This window comes from Cryptomeria japonica, chromosome 2 (genome assembly GCF_030272615.1).
Source record: "Cryptomeria japonica chromosome 2, Sugi_1.0, whole genome shotgun sequence".
In the NCBI taxonomy this organism is placed as follows: Eukaryota; Viridiplantae; Streptophyta; class Pinopsida; order Cupressales; family Cupressaceae; genus Cryptomeria; species Cryptomeria japonica.
Window position 1 is genome coordinate 675,232,309 of NC_081406.1, and position 19,668 is coordinate 675,251,976.

Below are 19,668 nucleotides of genomic sequence, written 5' to 3' on the forward strand. Positions count from 1 at the left end.
TTTCTTGTCAGACACTTCTTTCCTTACAGCTACAAACACTATGTCCTCATTCTCTTCATCCTCAGATTCTTCATCAGTAACACCTTCATCCACTGCAACAAGACAATTTCTTCTATTTCCTCCTTTATACTTTCTAAACCTCTCTAGTTTATCCTTATTGTCATTGTTAGGACAGTTAACAGCTATACGTCCTATCTTATTGCAGGAAAAACATTTTAAAGGAAGCTTACCTCTATACTTTCTGGTGCCTTTTGGAAGTCTCTTGGCAAGAAGAGCTTCAAACTCCATCAGAATCTCTTCATCATCCATATCTCTGCATTGCCTGGATTCATAACTAGTACTTACTTCTTTTCCTTTTCTGGTTGGTACAGCAGATGCTCTAAAGGCTGACTCGATCTTCTGAACACTGCCATCATAGCTATTCAACTCATATGCAGTCAACTTTGCAATGATAGAGTCTAAGGATACCTTGGTTTTGTCAATAGACCTTATCTCCTGAATAGAAGCAACTCTGATTGCATAGACCGGTAACAATGATCTCAAAACTTTACTGACAACGGTGGCATCTTCAATTGTTCCACCAGTGCTCTTAATATCTCCAACCATAGTCTTGATCCTTATGTCATATTGTTGAATGCTTTCCCCTTCAACCATCCTCATGTCTTCAAATTTTCCTCTAAGGCTCTCTTCCTTAGCTTGCTTGACATGCTCATCACTACCATAAATGGTTTCCAATGTGTCTCATACATCCTTAGGATTTTCCTTATCTTGTACATCAATGAATTCAATATCGGACAGGCTGCTAATAAGGGCTTCCATGACTTGCCCATTTTCTTGAATCTCTCTCTTTTGATCATCAGTTAGAGTGCCAGTGGGGATTATATAGGCATTCTCAAAATAGCTCCAGTGTTGAGCACCCAAACTCTTGATATAGATCTCCATTTTGTCCTTCCATATTTTAAAGTTATATCTATTGAACTTAGACCTTCCCTCTTCATCATTAAGGTAGGATCTTTTGCCTTAAGTGGTTAAGCTTATATCATCGAAGACCTGGAGTCGCTCTAATACCAATTGATGAATAATGATGAACAACAAATACCCTAACTGGTACTGAGGGGGGGGGGGGGGTGAATCAGTACATACAAAAACTTCTCCACAACTTATCAAGTTAAAACAATGCTAACCGATTGTCTTCTTCACTGAACTTAACCATGGCAATATCGGTTAAACACAGTAAGACTTCAGACAACTTAAATTGGTAAAATTGAATACTTCAAATATCATTCAATACTTGATAACTACTTCACCCATATACATATGCATGTGATGTATCAGTAATACCATAACCATTAGCTCTGCATGCATAATCACCTAAACAAAGAATCCTTAATCATCACATGAAAAATGCACAACTCATGACACAAATTTTTCACGTGGAAACCCAAATGGGAAAAACCACGGTGGGATGAATAGCTACAAGCTTGTTTTGAACTCTTTTGAAGCTTGGTCTGTTAGGAGCCTAGTCCGGTTAAAGACTTTACAATAAGGTTCTACTAGGAACCGATCCTGTTAAAGATCACCCAGATAAGGGATGGCTATATGCCCTATTAAAGGTTGAAACCCTATTAAAGGTTACCTCGCTAGAGAATTTAAAGAACTCAATGAACTTGAGTCACCTGGTTAGAGGATTTACACCAAGCCTGTTAAAGCTACCCGGTTAAGGGATTTTCCTTCTGTTGAAATGGTTAGAAGTCAACAGGTAAAGCTTTGATTTGATAACAACACTACTTGCTAAGGCATATCTTTTTCATCTCCCCTCCTCTGCAATCACACTCTGCAGGTTTCACACTCTAGTTTGGCACGAATCTCAACATGCAGACACAAAAACATCATTTGCCAACAACAACAATATCAAAACTCATCGACCTTATAGACAAGAATTAGATCGGTAACATAAACCCTAAAACCTAAGTATTTTAGGTTTACAATTTCAAGCGGTTCAAATCTGACCATCCAAACACATTACATAGAATGAAACGATCTAAACAGATCTCAAGTCACTCTGCACCGTCTGATCTTCACCGCATCTGGAAGACGGTAACCCATCATGCGCTCTTCATACACCGCTCAGAAAATCGCACATTCCCAAGGTAGGCATTCAATGCATTTGATCTCCACGTGCAAAATCCTCAAGGAAATCCTTCCCGTGCACATAGCTGATGTGGCATCTTGATCCTTATCCTTAACGTTCACAAAACACCATCAATTGCACCACACAGATCATACCGGAAACCCTAAAACTAAACAGAGACTACCAACTGGTAGTTATACTTAGTGAACCCCGACACCGGTCCACTCCATCCCAGTTGACCAAAACCGCTTCCACTCTTCATACCGGTGTACCTGCTTGAGCACATATTGACATCAATGACAACATACTTTGTCACCGCTTCATCATATGCCAACATCTGTATTATTTTAACCAATTATTAATTTCATCTAAGGCTTTTTTGCCAATGTTAAAGTCAGGAACTCCCACAACCTAGGCAGAAAAGTGCCCTTTTGTGAGGTAATAAATATTCTTTATCAAATAAAGTGAGCTGCCAAATGAATTTAATTATGGATAATCTCATTAGAACAAATTTTGGTAAAATGTGTGGGGGTTGAGGACACCCATATACCCTCATGATAGTAAAATTATCAAAGTAATAAAATCGCCCCAGTTATGAGTAATGGGCCAATTAGGGACAAACTGATGTGGCCTCAAAAGCCTTCTCACACCTAGGATAAGTCTTTATTTATTTGTTCCTAACATATCTATGATGGGTAAAACAATCCGATTTTGAAAATGAAGAAAAGAGGAATCGTAAGTGCTACTATTCCAGACCCATGTCCACTTTTGTATTGGCATAGGCATGTCGAACTCCACTCTTTCTACTACCAATTATTTGTCCATCTTGTCCACATTGTAGTACAAAATCAAGTGCATCAATATGGAATAATGTTTAAAATTAATGACAGAAGCATTCTTTAGGATTTCTACCGAGGCGTCATGGATGTGTTGCACCAAATATCCCACATAATCATAATCTGTATTGCCTTGTGGGTGTTGGATGTTCATTGCCATCATCAAAAGCTCTGTTGCCACCATACTGCTCCCATCCATCCCCAACACCTTACATAATCCATAAACTATGCACTTCATATAGAAATGGAAAGTACTCAAATCAAACGGCTCCTCCACATTGTCAGGAATTGGAATCAGAGACCGGCTACCAGACCTAGGCATGTATCGAGGAATTGCATACTTCTTTAGAACATTCTTATGATTCACATAATCCTTCTTTTCTCTATCTAGGTCTATATCTGTGCAATTTGCACTAGATATCTGGAAAGCATCAACAAAACTGGCCCTATTGATGGTAACTAGGGCAGATTTATCCTTCTTTTGAATTACCCTAGTTATAGGGCAATATGTCTTCGCCAACTCTCTCATCAGGTCCACATCCATGTATACATCAGGCACAACCAGTTTAGTCATGTTCAAGTCCCAAGGATTAGACATGGGCACTCCCATTACCCTGTTATTCCAGAAGTACAAAAACATATAAGTGCTAGAAATATCAGGGGTCTCTGGGTTTCTACACTGGTTGCATGTGTCTTTCCAGGCATACTCATTCATAGACAACCCATTAGATGTCCTTGGCAGTAATTCAATAAATTCTTTTGAATACTTTATCTCTCTGGTTGATTTCCTCCCTGACACTTGAGAACTGCAGCTACTCATCACTCTACTCATCTTCTTAAAGAACACAGCTTCAAATTCTGCACAATTACAGCTATACCAGAGAACTTGACACCTTCACAACCCTAGGGCCTATAGCTTGTTGTTGCAAATAGAAAGCTACCACTCACGTCGTCAACACTCAGACCAAGGCTCATAAATCATTGCGAGTGTGCAAAATCCTTAACACAATCCTCCCTTTATAATTTTTTGGCCTTGAAAGAACTGGCCATCATCTCGGCCATTAATGCCATGCATTCAACTAGTAAAAATTTAAAACTGTAAACTAGCCATAAAAACAATAACATCATAATGAATTGTATGCAAAATTTAGAAACTATCTTAGAATGAAATTTCACTTTAGTATTTACTCGGCAAAAGGCGCCAAAACAATCCACATGTCAATTCATCATTTGTCTCGACCCTTTGTTTCCATACACCTCAGCAGTCCCCGTCAAGTCATTAAAACACATTGCACATAGTCGTCAACCCTTTGTCTGAAAGACTGCCCGTTAGAAAGTCTCATAACCTAGAGACAAGCGCTTATAGCTCTATCTCTAGCTCACAAGTTGAAAATGCTAAGCGTTCATAACCTTGAGAGCTAGCGACTGAGAGCAAATGAACCACCACTCACCAATACTCAACCTCAAAATGTTAAGTCCTTGTCACCGCATCGACTTGGAGATAGTGGTAACTTTAACCATTGTTGCATACTCACCAACATAAAATTGTTTATCTCTTAACCACTAACACTTCACTCGCAAGCTCACGGCTTGATCATCTCTTCAGACATTTAACCTCGCGAGCTGGCGATAACCATAAAACTTAACCACAAATTGTCTAGTCGTTAGCTCACAACCTAAAAATGCTAACATTAAACAAACATGAGAGCTAGCAACAACTGTATGAAATGAATTGCTCGCTAACTCTCGCAGCTATAATGCATGACATCAGACCAACTTGAGATCTCACGACCAAAGAAATTTCATTAACAATCTCCAGCTCGCTAACATAAAACACTAACAACCAAAAATCTAGAGACCTCGCGATGTAAACCCAAACCAACTTGTCGCCAGCTCACGGCTTGATCACCTCTTCAGACATTTAACCTCGTGAGTTGGCGATAACCATAAAACTTAACCACAAACTGTCTAGTCGCTAGCTCGCGACCTAAAAATGCTAACATTAAACAAACATGAGAGCTAGTGACAACTGTATGAAATGAATTAGTCGCTAACTCTCATGGCTATAATGTATGACATCAGACCAACTCAAGACCTCACGACCAAAGCAATTTAATTAACAATCTCCAACTTGCTAACATAAAATGCTAACACCCAAAAAGCTAGCGACCTCGTGATGTAATCCCAAACCAACTTGTTGCCATCTTGTGGCTTGATCACCTCTTCAGACATTTAACCTTGTGAGCTGGCGATAACCATAAAACTTAACCACAAATTGTCTAGTCACTAGCTCACAACCTAAAAATGCTAACATTAAACAAACATGAGAGCTAGTGACAAATATATGAAATGAATTACTTGCTAACTCTCATGGCTATAATGCATGACATCTGACCAACTTGAGACCTCGCGACCAAAGCAATTTCATTAACAATATCCAGCTTGCTAACATCAAACGCTAACACCCAAAAAGCTAGAGACCTCGAGATTTAAACCCAAACCAACTTGTTGTCAGCTCGCCGATTGATCATGTCTTCAGACATTTAACCTTGCAAGTTGGCGATAACCATAAAACTTAACCATAAACTGTCTAGTCGCTAGCTCGCAACCTAAAAATGCTAACATTAAACAAACATGAGAGCTAGTGACAACTGTATGAGATGACTTACTCGCTAACTCTCGTAGCAATAATGCATGACATCAGACCAACTCAATACCTCATGACCAAAGCAATTTCATTAACAATCTCCAACTCGCTGGCATAAAATGCTAACACCCAAAAAGCTAGAGACCTCATGATTCAAACCCAAACTAACACTCGCTAACTCTCCACTTAAAATGTTAAACATGAAATTGATCCGCGAGCTAGAGATGAAACATAAAACATGTATGACCGACCGTTTGACCACACTCGATGTTGACATGGACAAATAAAGAGAGGACAACTCAGATTTTCAAGCACGACAACTAGCCAACGAACGCAAAAAACAAACACAAAAACCTAGTTTCCATGAACATGACCAGAACTCGAGAAAAGACACTTCCATAAAACTAGAGGATAAACCCATGACATGAATTGAAGCTCGACATGACTTAGCCAAAAAAATTGCAATCCTAACGGTTTGACCCTTGAAGTCAGATAGAATTTGTCTGGTCTTCCTGATATGAACGGTATTGGGGATTTTTGAATTTGGACAATTTGAAGAAGGGAATATATCATATTTTAAGACAAAGATTATGATCACAGAGGACATTTTGAGCCTTGGAGTTGGCATTTTGGAAAAATGGAAAAAATGTTGTTCTAACATCATGTTAAGCATTTAATGTAGAAAGGTTTTAACAGTTATGCAATATAAATAATTTTATAGATCTTGTGACACAAATTGTTGCATTTCATGTTAAGCATAATGTTGAACCAGTTTACCAAAGATAATAGATATTCAAACTTCATGCAGAACTAAATATATTCTCTTAGCTCTAAGAGTTAAGACTATAAATTTCTAAAACTAGAACTAAAATATATAGTAACAATCAACATGTAGTTACAAATAGCTATCAGAAACTAAATTCTAATTGTTTACTAATAATTCAAACTCACAATTAAAATATGAAATAAGTATCTGTTCTGATTGACAATTTCAAGGAATACAATATAAAAAATCATCAACAATAACTATAGTTTTGTTACTTGTAAATTGTAATAATTAATATGACTCAAGAAGTGTGGTATAAATACCTAAAAAATGACTATTAATTCACTTCAATGACTCGGTCTGGACTCTAAGGCTTCTACATCCCAAATAGACTTAAGATCTTGAACCTGACTAGTACTAACAGGTCCATCTTCATTCTGATTTGGGTATTCAAAAATTTCTTCGTCTTCAATTTCATGTTGACTCTGAGATCCATCATTTGTCTCAGCACAAGCAGTAGCACCACCAACTTTTGAAGTGTTGTACAGCCCTCGTCTTTCACGCATGGAATTCCAAATTGCCATTGCCCTATCATAAGGAAAATCTCTGACATTATACTGAGTTACGAACAACCCCAAGCAAGTTTTCAAATTTTTGTCTAGTTTGTTTCTGATCTTTGATTTCAAAAGCCCTAATGCACTGAAAACTCTCTCATCTTGCACTGACCCCAATATCATTGTTTGACATAAATCAACAAGTTTGAAATATTCTGGTATTGAATTATGTAATACTTCACTTTGATTTATCCTTTTTCCAAAGCCTTGTTATTGATCCAGGTTCAAATGGATTCTCGAAGTTTGCAACTGTTGTTTCATACACAATGCAAAGCATTTACATTGTTTTTTAAGATGATCTAAATTTAAAATTCCTTATATTGGTTGTCCATTGCAATCTGCATCTTTTGAAAATGTCAATATCAATTCCTCTAGTTTTTTATGAAACATCTTTGCGTCATTTGGATTATCTCCAAATGAATGCCAAAATTGAGGATACACACAACCCATGGCTTCAAGTATTTCTTCTTGAGGAAATCTTTCACGAATCTTAGTTGAAAGTTCATATGCAATAGACTTCAAATTATCACTAACAGATTTAACAATCCTATCAAAATCTTTCTTTTTAACTGGTAGTGCTCTGCCTCGCTTGCTCATCTTAGATTGGTGCATTGGTATCTGAAATCCTTTTACAAAGACACATAACTCTTTTTTTGCATTGAAATGTAAAAAAAAATCAGCATGATTCAAATCTGTAATTATCTGCCACCTAAAAAAATTTGGGCTTCGCCCTGTTAGATCTGAATATAGATCATCTAGGGCCAAGCATGTCATTTTACGTAGAGTGCTATACTCATTGATATACATAGTTTTGTCTTGGGATTTCTTAACAAGTTTGTTCATTGAATCCAGCATGGGGAGAAGACTAGTTAAAGTTAACAGTCTCTATATCACTTAACTTATGTAAGAGATCGGAAGCTTTGTCTACTATGAGGCGTTGCTCATACATTAGTCTGATCAAGGATTGATATTCTGTTAGAACTCATTCCGTTGGTCCATGCAAGGAGATCCATCTGATCTCAACATCCCTGAGAAGCTTGTTTCTCGTTGTTACTCCCTCAGCAAAAATTTGAAATTCTGCAAAACATTTAGGACTTCGGCAGAAGTATGAGTGGAGCTCATGGACCAGATCTTCAACTTTTGACACTGTAGGGAAATTGCTTACAATTCTATATGATAAATTCATTCGATGGGTCATGCAGTGAATGCCAAGCATGTATGGTGCAATAATAGTTTGTAATCTTGCGCAAAGACCGGTCCTTTGACCTTGCATTACTGCAGCTCCAACACACACCAACTTCTTAGCAATTGTCAAGTCATCCATACTTGCAATTTCATTCAAAGCTTTCTTAACTTCCAAATTCAAATTTTATGCTATTGAATTGCCCCTCATTTTATGAGCACGGAGTAGATGAGCTCAGTGGACGTGTTCTTTTGTGGTATACACATGCATACAGACCCAAGCAATGCCATCTACCGCAATAAATTCATCTATGGATAATGAAATGAATTTTGATTCTTTTACACTCTCTTGTAAATTTGCTTTTCCACCTCAACGAGACAGTTTGCAATTTTCCATCCAGCGTTTATTGACCAATCTGACATAGGATAGTGAGGACCATTCAAAAAAGATAATAAATTACTATATTATGGGAAATCTTTCATAGGATGCCCTCTGGACAAAATATGAAAAATAACACTCATCTGAATAGTCTTTGCTAGGTTTGCATCTTTCGATGCATGTTCAAGCCCAACATTGATTGTATTTCCACTATTACCAATCAGTGTCATTTTGTGGTTATGCTCTTCATATTCCGTGGCATACTTAACATGAAGACATTCTTCCTTTGATTTCCATCTTATGACTGGTTTTTCCTTTCCATCTATGATTTGTTTTTCATAAACCTTACCAATATGCTTTTCTATGGTGTCAAGCTTTAGCTGCAACTTCTCTCTTTTAGTTTTCTAGCTACAAATCTTACACCTGCATTTTGTTGGTTGTTCATCATTGTTTGGGACTGGTTCAATGAATGGGTACTTTGCTACCCAATCAAGCTTAAAGCTCCTTGTCATTTCCCACTCCCGCCCTATTTCTACTTTTCTTTTTCTTTTCTTCCTACCAACATCATCTTCAATGCTAGCATTTTCATCCAAGTGAATTATCTCATTGTGGGTATCCCTTACAACATCTTCTCATGTGTCGGTATTGGCATCCTCATTTGACGCATTTAACTCAATGACAATCTCACCTTGTGGTGGTGGTGAGATACTGTGAATGGCTTCTACAACTATAGAAGTTCATGGACCAGAAACTTTGCCAATTCCAAAGTAAGACTTTATGGTAGTATCTCTAAGTTTTGGGTGTTTTGATGGCCTCTCAATCCCTTCACCGCCCTGAGGAGTCTTACCCTTGTCTGGCCTCCCAATCCCTTCACCACCCTAAGGAGTCTCACCCTTGTCTGACATCCCAATTCCTTCACCACCCTGAGGAGTCTCAGTCTCACCCTTGTCTGACATGGCAATCCCTTCACTAGACTGAGGAGTCTGAGTCTCACCCTTGTCTAACATCTCAATCCCTTCACCACCCTGAGGAGTCTCACCATTGTCTGACATCTTGACCTCTCACTACGAATTAAAACATACTATGAAGTATGAAGAAATGATTACTCACCTTTACGCTTTCTCAATTCTCTAAATCAAGAATCGGGAATGTCTAGGCCTGTGTTGCAGGATTGCAACTCTAGCCCTCTGCCCTACAATCAACTTCAAGGTTCCAACTCAAATTGCGCAATGCGAATCGAGAGCTCCCAAATTTACTAATCAGACACGAACAAATTGTAAGGAAGGTTGTTTCAAACTTTCAATTGTATTTATATCAATCCATATTTCATTTTGGCAATTTCGTGGGCTTTTCAAAATGCATCTTATTGGCCCTCCAATTTGTATGTAGGTGTCATACTCTATATGCATTGGAATTTGGCAAAATGGGTCCTCGAATGCTTATAATTTTTTATTGGCACTCTGATTTGTATGTAGGTGTCATACTCTATATGCATTGGAATTTGGTGAAATGGGTCCTCAAATGCTTATAATGTTTTAATTGTTATTGGTGAATTGGGTCTCATTATGCTTAATGTAAAATTTAACAATTGGCGAAATGGGTCAGCACGTGCAATGAAGATTTAATTAACCATTGGCGAAATAGGTCATGGGTACAGTGTAATGTTACTATTTCTGGCGAATAAGGGAGGTGATCTAATACCCACGTCCGAGTGACTCCAGGGGAATATAATGAGCATCCACGTGAAATGATATGTGGTCGATGGCAAATCTGAAATACATTGGACCGTTAACACCAAAATTCTAGGCGATTTGGCCACCATGTTGTTTAATACTATTCGCCATTTCTGGAAAAATGGAATCACAGAATTTGCCAAAAGGCGAAAATTTGCCACTAAAAAACACTCTGGTAATCATTATAAACAAGATATAAAATAAATGCATTAGGAATCATACAACCATAAATTAATACATTACACAAGATATACATGGGGAAAACCTTTTTAGGTAAAAAACCCCATAAAGCATCATTTTATTAAAACACTTACAAATATAATCTATCATAAAATAGACTAGAACCTAGGGACAATCCTCCAATACTTCCACGTAGCCAATAACACCTCTTGTGCATAGTGATACAACTCACCATAAAGCTTTAAATTCACACACCTCTCAAATGAGAGAAAACCTCCTTAAATATAAAAGGAAGGGTGGTTTCACTAGCCACACCTTTTCAATAACCCCCATTCACAAATAATTAATAATCTAGTAATTATTAGATTATAATTTTTCAAATGGGATATGCTTATAAAGCATATAATATATAAGGTTTATAACCTTAGATTAGAACATTATATAAATGTTATAAGGGTATATGACCTCTTATAACATTATGTTTTGACAAATAAAGACACAAATAGAAGCTAACAATATATAAGGAAAAATTGAGGATCACCTAGGCCTAGAAGTAATATTTTAAGAATTTTCCATTAAGGGATAGAGGGAGATTTTCACTAGTCATGGCTTGTAGCTTGTATGTGTTATCTCCAAGGATTTTAGCTATTTGGAATGGTCCTAACCAAAATCTATCAAGTTTTCCATGTTCACCTTTCCTCTTGTGGGATTTATACAAATATAAGACCATGTTAAAGATGTGGAAGGCTTTCACTTTGGGTCTTTTACCAAAGCAACATTTGATTATACCCTAATATATTACAAAGTGCTTAATGGAAGTATCCCTTTTGCAATATTCTAGCTTATATCCTATCATCAATGTCAACATAATCATGGAATAATTAGGGAGTAGGAATTGTTAGATTCACTAGGAAGATAGGATCTAGTCTATAACCAAGGTGGTAAGATGAAGTAATGAAATCATTGTTAGCTCTATTCCTATGAGCCCATAAGGAATATTTTTATTTCACTCATTATAGGGTTCTTGTTTAATAGTTTTATCATGTCCAATAGTGTCTTATTGATGGATGTTCTTGTTTAATAGTTTTTATCATGTATAATAGCATCTTATTCATGGACTCAACAAAACAATTGCCTTTTCGGTTAAAGTAGAGGAAAACTTTAGTATCACTCCATGATCGAAAGCCCGGTTAGAAAATTTCAAGGAAGAAAAGGCAAGTCTATCATCACATACCAAATTGAATGGAATTATGAACCTATCCATCATGATCTCCTAAAATAATTTAGTCGTCACCTTAGTTATGTAATGCTTGCATGAATATACTTTAGTCCAACTAGTGCAATAGTTTGTGTTTGTATCTATGTCTAGTTGAGGAAGGTAGACTGATCATGCTAATGAATTCCAAGCCCCACTACGCAAATGGGTACACCTTTATGATTGATTAGAGTGGTATTACAAAAGAGTAATCGTGTGAAAATAGTAGACCAAAATGGAGTCTTAAGTGGCTATTATTTAATGAAATAAGGAAAGACAAATCTTGGATAAGAAATTGAAGAGAGTTACACTCAAAATTTGAAGATGCAACAAGAAAAAGAGTAATAGTTCTTTGAATATGCTTTCTTAACTTCTATCTTTCTTTGAAAATGGTAGAGAGAAAAGGGTTCAAATATAGGGTCCACACAACATGCTCCTATTTTTATCAAAAAAATATAACATTGTGTTTAGTGTGACCCTCCTAAGAAATTCAACAATTTTTAGTATTTCAAAAATCACTTTAGTGAAAACTTAAGAAACACCATGTTGTGTGTGTTCACTTTTTATTACTAATTTTTAGTGAATGTATAATTGTTTACTAATTTTCAAAGTGGGCATAGGGTTAAAAATAAAAAAATTAAGTATGCACCCCCTATTTTTTTGAAACTAATCAAAATTCAAATTTTGTAATATGTAAAGAATAGAGTCTAGTTTGTAAATATGTAATTAATTTCAAATTTTGATGAATAGGTAAAAAAAAATGAAACCAAAAATACCATATGTAGATTTTTAACCATATATATATAAGATCGAAACCTAAAATCATCTCTCCCTATCTCTATCTCTTTCTCAACCTCTCTATCTCACTCTCTCCCTTGATCCTCTCCCTAGACCTACCTCTCACCTCTCCATCCCTCCATCCCTCTCTTTGTGCGTCCCTTGTCGATGACTATGGTGTGTACTATGTTGTTGTCATCGATGTCAACCCTCAATGTTTTGGATATTGATGAAGATTAATATCATTAATGTAGAATGTAGGTGTGTGCTAAGAAGATGGTGCAAATGGTTGATCAAATGTGTCTTGTCATTAATGATGGTGCAAATGGTTGATCAAATGTGTCTTGTCATTAATGATGGTGCAAATGGTTGATCAAATGTGTCTTGTCACTAATGTTTTGTTGAACACTACCTGAGAGGGGGGATGTGACATAAATACCAAAAGCAATCACACAAATACACAAAAAAAATTTACCAAAAGAAAACAATAAACCAATTTCTCTAATTTATTCTTCTCTTTTTTCACAAACTTATTTTCATATATATTTTTTCATATATATATATACTTAAAATAAAAATAAACTTTAAGCAAATTTTACCTCTTGATTATAATTTATTGATTTTCCACTATACACTTCAAATTTAAGTTTTTTCCGCCAATTTTTCTAGTTTACTCCTCTTTTTTTAACAAACTTATCTTAAAATAATTATTTATATATTAAAAAAAAAAAATTTAGATTAAGGTACTTAAAATTAAAATTAAATCAACTTTAAGCAAATTTTACCTCATAAAACTAACTTGGATCATAATTTGTTGATTTTTCACTATATACTAATGATTTAAGATTTTTCTAATTTTTAATTAAAAAAATTATTGTTAAAAAAAACTTTTAAGTTGATTAGTTTTCAATTATTTCAGAAAAAGAAAATTCAAATTTTATAAAGCATCAACATTATAAAAAATGAAATCATATTGACAAGTTTTAATGTGTAAAACATGGACATTTTGAAAAATGAGATCATAATAATACCAGCATAATTTTAACAATAACGTGTAATATCAATCTTTGACTCTAACCTAAAGAAATATTAAATTAAAACTCACTTCCAAATTAAATTAAAAAACTAGTATATTTATATTTAAAAAATATATCTAAAATATATCAGAGAGATGTCTTATATTTGATTTTTGTTGGCGGACATTTTGATGTCATTGTAGATGCCTCTCGCATAACAATCTAGATTTATAATTTTAAAACCTCATTATTATATTAAAACCTCATTATTATTTTGAAATATAGTTAGTCTCAACGATTAAATTAAGTTTAGATTTATGAGGTAAACATTGTTTTTTCCTCTAAAGCACATTTCCAAGTGGGGAGCAGACATTCCATTATGAAATTTTAAATTAATATTCCAAGCTGCCGTCAAAATGCATTCTAATTTTAAATTGAGGCGTATAAAAAATGAAGATGATTATATTTAATTTGGCCAATCCAAGCAAGGAAAATACAATTTTGTACATCCAATCAGGAGGCCACAATTTCGTTATCAACCCACCAAACCGGCAAAAGTGAAGAAGGTTTGGCCATTGAAAATGTCAGTATATTTAAAAAGTTGAAAAATTATGACAACAATCTAACTTTGAAGATTTTGGCGTATAGGATATGATACTGCAATCCATGACTGTAACAGTCACAATGCCTACAAATACACAGCTGCATATTTCTGCCATGGTTTTCATTTTCTACAATCAGAGACTGAAGAAGCCAAACTTGTCCATTTCTGATCATTTTGCTCAGGAAATGCAGTCCACAGTCCAAAACTCTGATAGCAGCTTCTGATTCAATGCATCTGAGAAGGAAGAGAAGTTGTTCAGTAAAATGTATATTGTCTGAAGTATTGAAAGGGAACTCAAAATGAAGTGTTTGATTATTACCCAGGTACTAACACAGCCTGATTCACTGTCATTGCTGCCTTTCAAGGTTTAAGAAAATTTTAGGAGAGCACTGATATACACCAACTGCCTCTTCTATCTTCAAAGCCTTCACAGGCCCAACACAATATAGTACACCAATGTAATTGGCAATGCTATCAACATGCCAAAAATAACTCTGTAAACAATCCATGTTAGCCATCAGTTAGTGTGAATTCATGCAGCCTGGTAAGTTAGATTTGATATAAATGGCAGCCAAGCTGCTTACAGAAATGATACAGCAGAAAGATCTTGGGAGAGGGCTTATTGGATTTGGATATATACTGGGTTAGGGCATAAATGTTCTTCCTGGGTTCCATAGGCTGCTTTGGCCTTGTGGACATTATTAAAATCTTTCATTCATTCATTCATGATGAGGAAGAAGATGAAGAAGAAGATGAAGACGGGCGGCGAGGAGAACCCAGAACTCTTCATCAATATGTAGTGGGTATAATTCTTTAAGTTACTGTTTAACAACATTTTAGAAAATAATTGGTACTTACCCAGTACTCAATATATCAGGATGGATATTGTATTCTTTTGCAAAGACAAAGGGAACAATGCCTTGAGGAAGGGCCGCCTGGTTTTGTTACATACAGAAAGAACATAATACAATTTAGTTGGTTAATAAAGAAACAGTAAGGGATTCTAATGAGAATAGTGCATTTAATGTAGTGAGGTGTACTAATACAATTTAGTTGGTTAATAAAGAAACAGTAAGGGATTCTAATGAGAATAGTGCATTTAATGTAGTGAGGTGTACTATATACCTGTACAATGGCCACGTGGAGTAAGACTCCCCTCAAGCCAATAGCTATAGACGCTGCTGCCATCACAGCGGGGCCTGTAAGAAATCTAACAGCCATTGCAAACGCTGCAACAGAATTCCCACAGGCTATGATCCTCGGTTGCAAAGCCATGAACAAACCTGTCAAGTCAGAAGTAATTGCACATGTGAATACAGTTTATTTAACCAGGACAGCTTTGGACTTTAGTGTGTGATTGATTGATTCCCTGACAGCAGCATGGAACAGTTGTTATTCTCATGGTAATTTGAGAATCTGTCAGTGCTGAGTTTATTGTGCCAAGCATTATTTTTTCCGTATGGAATTTTTCACTGCTTTTATTGTCCTAGTTTTCTTTGAGTTTCTATGGAAATAAGAAGCCCAGTCCTTTCGAGCAAGGCTGATTTTCTAAAAACATGAGCTAAGACAAGTTTTCCCAGATCCCCATGTTCAACAATCCAACAAAATGTACAGTGAATCTTTTATGACAATCATCTTGAATCCTTTCCGCCCAATGTCCCCATTGTACAGCCATTTCTCTGTGACATTTTGGAAACTATAACCCTGAAAAGAGAAGGTAAATAGTTCACGAAAAACGCTGAATACAGTAACATTTTTGAGATTCTAACCCCATTTTTACGCCCACTTGTCTGTAAACAAAAACATTTTTTAGACAGTAACCCTGAAAAGAGAATGTTATAATCATATTTATTTAAGTGTTATAGTGAAGGAAAGATACCTAAACTGAACATTGCCATGCCCAAACCTGCATCCGACAGGATTGCTATTGATCCTTTAACAATCTTTGGCATTGCAATATGCCACCTACAAACACCAAGAAGAGACTTTCAGTAAGAGTTCAGGAAGATCAACTACATATATACTAGGGCTGAGAAAATTCGAACCGTGATCTATTAAAACCATGAGATAGCAAAAAAACCTGAATGAGACTAGTGCCCAGATGAGGCCTACGAGACTGGAATAAGTGTTGGGATTGCGAATGAGTTTCCTCCACACCATGATAAGAATAAGCCTAGTCATTACGCTTGCTGGGGGCATTTGCTTGGGCTTTTCGTCATGGCTTTTTGGATGGAGCTCTGCAGTGGAGCTGGACCCAAATTTTGAGAGGCTCGGCCCATCCTTTTCCAACGCAGTGGATGTTTCTTCTCCTCGGTTGCCAAAGCTGAAATCTTCGCGGGCATAATCTTCATACGCCTGTTGTGGCTCTGCAACACCACCAGAATGACACGAAAGCCCATTTTGTTAACAATCTTAGCAAGAAATATATGGAAAAAACCCACTTGCATAAACCCATTGCAAAAACGTTCGAAAATAGTTCCTTGAATAACGGACTGAAATGCACAAACTTTCAAGATTCCCACATAATGATACAACAAGAAGATGCAAATATGATACATAAAACTAATTTTTCTCACACCCAGAAAAGTGAAATTTAATAGGATAGTTTAGAATTTCATGAAAAGGTGGCTTCTTTCCAAATTCTCTCTTTCTTGCCCAATGGTGGCGTTCGGCACACACACTACATACACAATCATACGAACCAAGCACCCTGTGTGATTTAAAACTTCGAAACTTATCAGTATAGAGTGCAAACTACAGCTGTAACGGCTACTAATCTCCCTGAGGAGGCTTGAAAGGTTGTGAAGACAAAATATTAACAGTTTACAGCATCCAGATACACAGCTTTAATGTTCGCCTCTGGAGATCTCAGCTCATTAATTATAATGGTACGTACAATTGTCTAGCTAAAACAAACATGGTTATCTTGAAAAAACCTTGTTTCTCCGAAATACAATAGGCAGTGTAAGCAGAAGCTACTCTTTAAACATTATAACAAGCCTGCAAATGACATAAGCACACCATTTTCACTGCAGCACAATGTGGATGGAGTTAAACTGCAAGCTGTAACGTGTCAATGCTATATGCTTCGGATTAAGAAACTGGTAATGTGGCATTTTTGAGCTGTGGTCACATGTTGTGTTGGAATAAAACGAGCAACAACAGTACAATATGAAGTTATGAACTCACACACTTATCTTGTTTTTTTTCAAAAACAAGTGCAACTGTATACTACCTATTGAGGCAAAGAAAAGGGTAAAGGCAGAAAGAAAACAGAAAAAGAAAAAGAAGCATGAGGATGAGGAGGAAACCTTTACCTTTGGGTCCACCACCATTAGTGGTGGAATGGTCAGCGACAAGCATTCGAATCTCCTTAGCGTTCTGGTCATTTCTTGCAGCAGAAGCAGGGTCAGAGAAATCAGGGCCACCAAAAACATGGAGTCCTCCCTCAGAGACAGAAACAGGGGAGGCACTGGAGCTCCATACGAACATATGCAGCTCCTTGGCGTCATGACTGCCCTTCACCTGCTGCGGTGACCTTACATTTACAGCCTGTGGGGCCCCTAACCCTACCTTCTTACCAACAGTAGACCCGCCTCTGCCAGACATTGTTAGGTCAGGATTAGGCGCAGGGTAAGATCCTGCAGCAGTGGTGTTGGGTGCAGCAGAGGCATTAGGGTAAGATCCTTCGTGTAAGGACCTGTGGGAATAAGGGTACAGAGAAGGCGGCGGGCCAAACCTTGGAGAATTCATGGCGGCCGCCCCTGCACCTGCCCCTGCCCCCGCCGCATTGCTAGGTCGGAAATCCCTCTCTTCTTCGAAATTTGAAGGGCGGGGCGTAGGTCCCCGGGAGGACTGCAATGAATAGGCATCGGAAGGCCCAAAATTAGACTGCCGAGGGCTTCCCATTCCTCGGCTACCAGCCATCATTGTATAGAAATCAGTGTGATTGAAGTTGGAACCCCGGGGAGTAGGGTTTAGTGAATAAATCTCTGCGCCTGTGAGATTTGAGGGCCGTGGGGTGAGCGAGGGCAGAGAGCCAAGCCCCTGTGACCTCCTGCTTGAAATCACAGAGCGCGAAGAAGTGGATTTCCGCAGCGTGACATGAATCTTTCCATCTTCTCCAATCTCTGCATCTGTCTGCAGAAACTCCCGGCCATCGAGGGAAACGACATCGGAGTCGACCTTAAAGGACACAATGGAGGCAGCAGTGTGTGGGAACTGCTCCATTATGAGCATTTTGGCCGCACGGTACTCGAAGAGGAAGAGCAGTAGAGTATACCAGATGATGCACTGGAGAACGACGACCTGAACCATTAGGCTCCCGGAGAAGTCCCCGTACATGGCCTTGAGGAGTGGGATTCCCATGACCAGAGTATTTGGTAGGGTGGAGAGTGAAAAAATGGTGATCATCCACTCCAGGCTGCCGCTCCTCGTGAAGGTTGTCCACATGCCCAGCACGAACAGCATTATGAGCTTCTGCAGCGTGTCTGCAGCAATGAACTTCAAGTTCATTGTATATGGGTCATTGGTGGAAATGAAGTGGAATGACAGGAGTGGCACTGCAAATATTGCCACGAATCTGTTTATACCCGAGCACTGGTCTGGCGTGAAAATCTTCCACCATTTCACAGACCCGTATGCCAAAATCATCGCCACGTACAGTGGCACCACTGCAGTGAGCACACTGTACAGGTCCTTGGCACTGATCATTCTTTCTTTTGAGCTCTAATCACACAACAACAGAAACAAACTCTCTGAAACAAATGCAGAGAACTTGTAATATCTCAAGATCAGAACTTTGATCTTCTTCTCTCTTCCCCCATTGAAGCTGAAAGAATTTACAGATTGAATGGGTGGTGGGTATTGCAGCAAGGTGTTAAGAATATAAGGCCTCTTCCGGGCAATAAAATAAGCTCGCCCGATTTCACCAAGCAGTTGAGAATGAGTAGTTCAATCCAGCCATTTGCTCGGCCTAATAATTAATCTGCTACGAAGATCCCAGCTTTATGACAGCTTTAATACGCATGTCTGATGTCGGGGCAAAATATATAAATTTTTATCTCAGGACCATCCCTCTCACTCTCACCAGTAACCATGGTTAGGTTTGAATTGCAGTTAGCAGAAAAAAGGATGTATGCCATGCCATGATCATGATCATGATGGATGCATGCATACATGCATATTGATGGTGATGGGAAATCAACCAGCATTCCTTTGTCCACAATTTCGGCATTTGCACCCTCCTTGGATTAGGGTGTTCCCCCCAAAATCTTCTTATTCCTTGCCTTTCCAAACTATATATATTATTTCCTTGATTTTCTGTTTTATGTCTACTTATAAAAAATATATATATGTACATATACATATATATGTATATATATAATTATAGTTTTGGCTTTGACAAGCCTCGGTACCTTATTACTAGTATTAACAAAGCATGCCCATTATTTCAGATCCTTTTCTTTTCATTGTCTATCCATTTTTGTTGAGGAAGAAAAGTTTAAGCAATATACTTTTGTTTTTTGGGGTTTTGACAAAATGGTAG

The 19,668-nt window shown here is 37.3% G+C and overlaps 1 protein-coding gene across 1 annotated transcript; it reads right to left on the reverse strand.

Annotated features, from left to right (window-relative positions):
* Positions 1-13,962: 13,962 nt before the first annotated feature.
* Positions 13,963-19,149, reverse strand: LOC131060600 (auxin efflux carrier component 3). The gene is made up of 7 exons (XM_057993896.2): positions 17,438-19,149; positions 16,201-16,486; positions 16,000-16,085; positions 15,246-15,403; positions 14,979-15,055; positions 14,440-14,614; positions 13,963-14,354 (listed from the first exon to the last, which is right to left on the reverse strand). Exons 1-6 carry the CDS (start codon positions 18,831-18,833, stop codon positions 14,548-14,550), a joined length of 2,070 nt encoding a protein of 689 aa, XP_057849879.2. The 5' UTR covers positions 18,834-19,149; the 3' UTR covers positions 13,963-14,354; positions 14,440-14,547.
* Between the last annotated feature and the right edge of the window lie 519 nt (positions 19,150-19,668).

What these genes read in the sequence shown, in the direction of transcription:
- LOC131060600 (XM_057993896.2), bottom strand. Translation starts at nt 18,833, where the DNA reads ATGATCAGTGCCAAGGACCTGTACAGTGTGCTCACTGCAGTGGTGCCA. An exon ending in TAATGGTGGTGGACCCAAAG is followed by an intron (nt 16,487 to 17,437) that starts GTAAAGGTTTCC and finishes GTGGTGTTGCAG; the next exon opens with AGCCACAACAGGCGTATGAA. An exon ending in CATGGCAATGTTCAGTTTAG is followed by an intron (nt 15,404 to 15,999) that starts GTATCTTTCCTT and finishes CTGACTTGACAG; the next exon opens with GTTTGTTCATGGCTTTGCAA.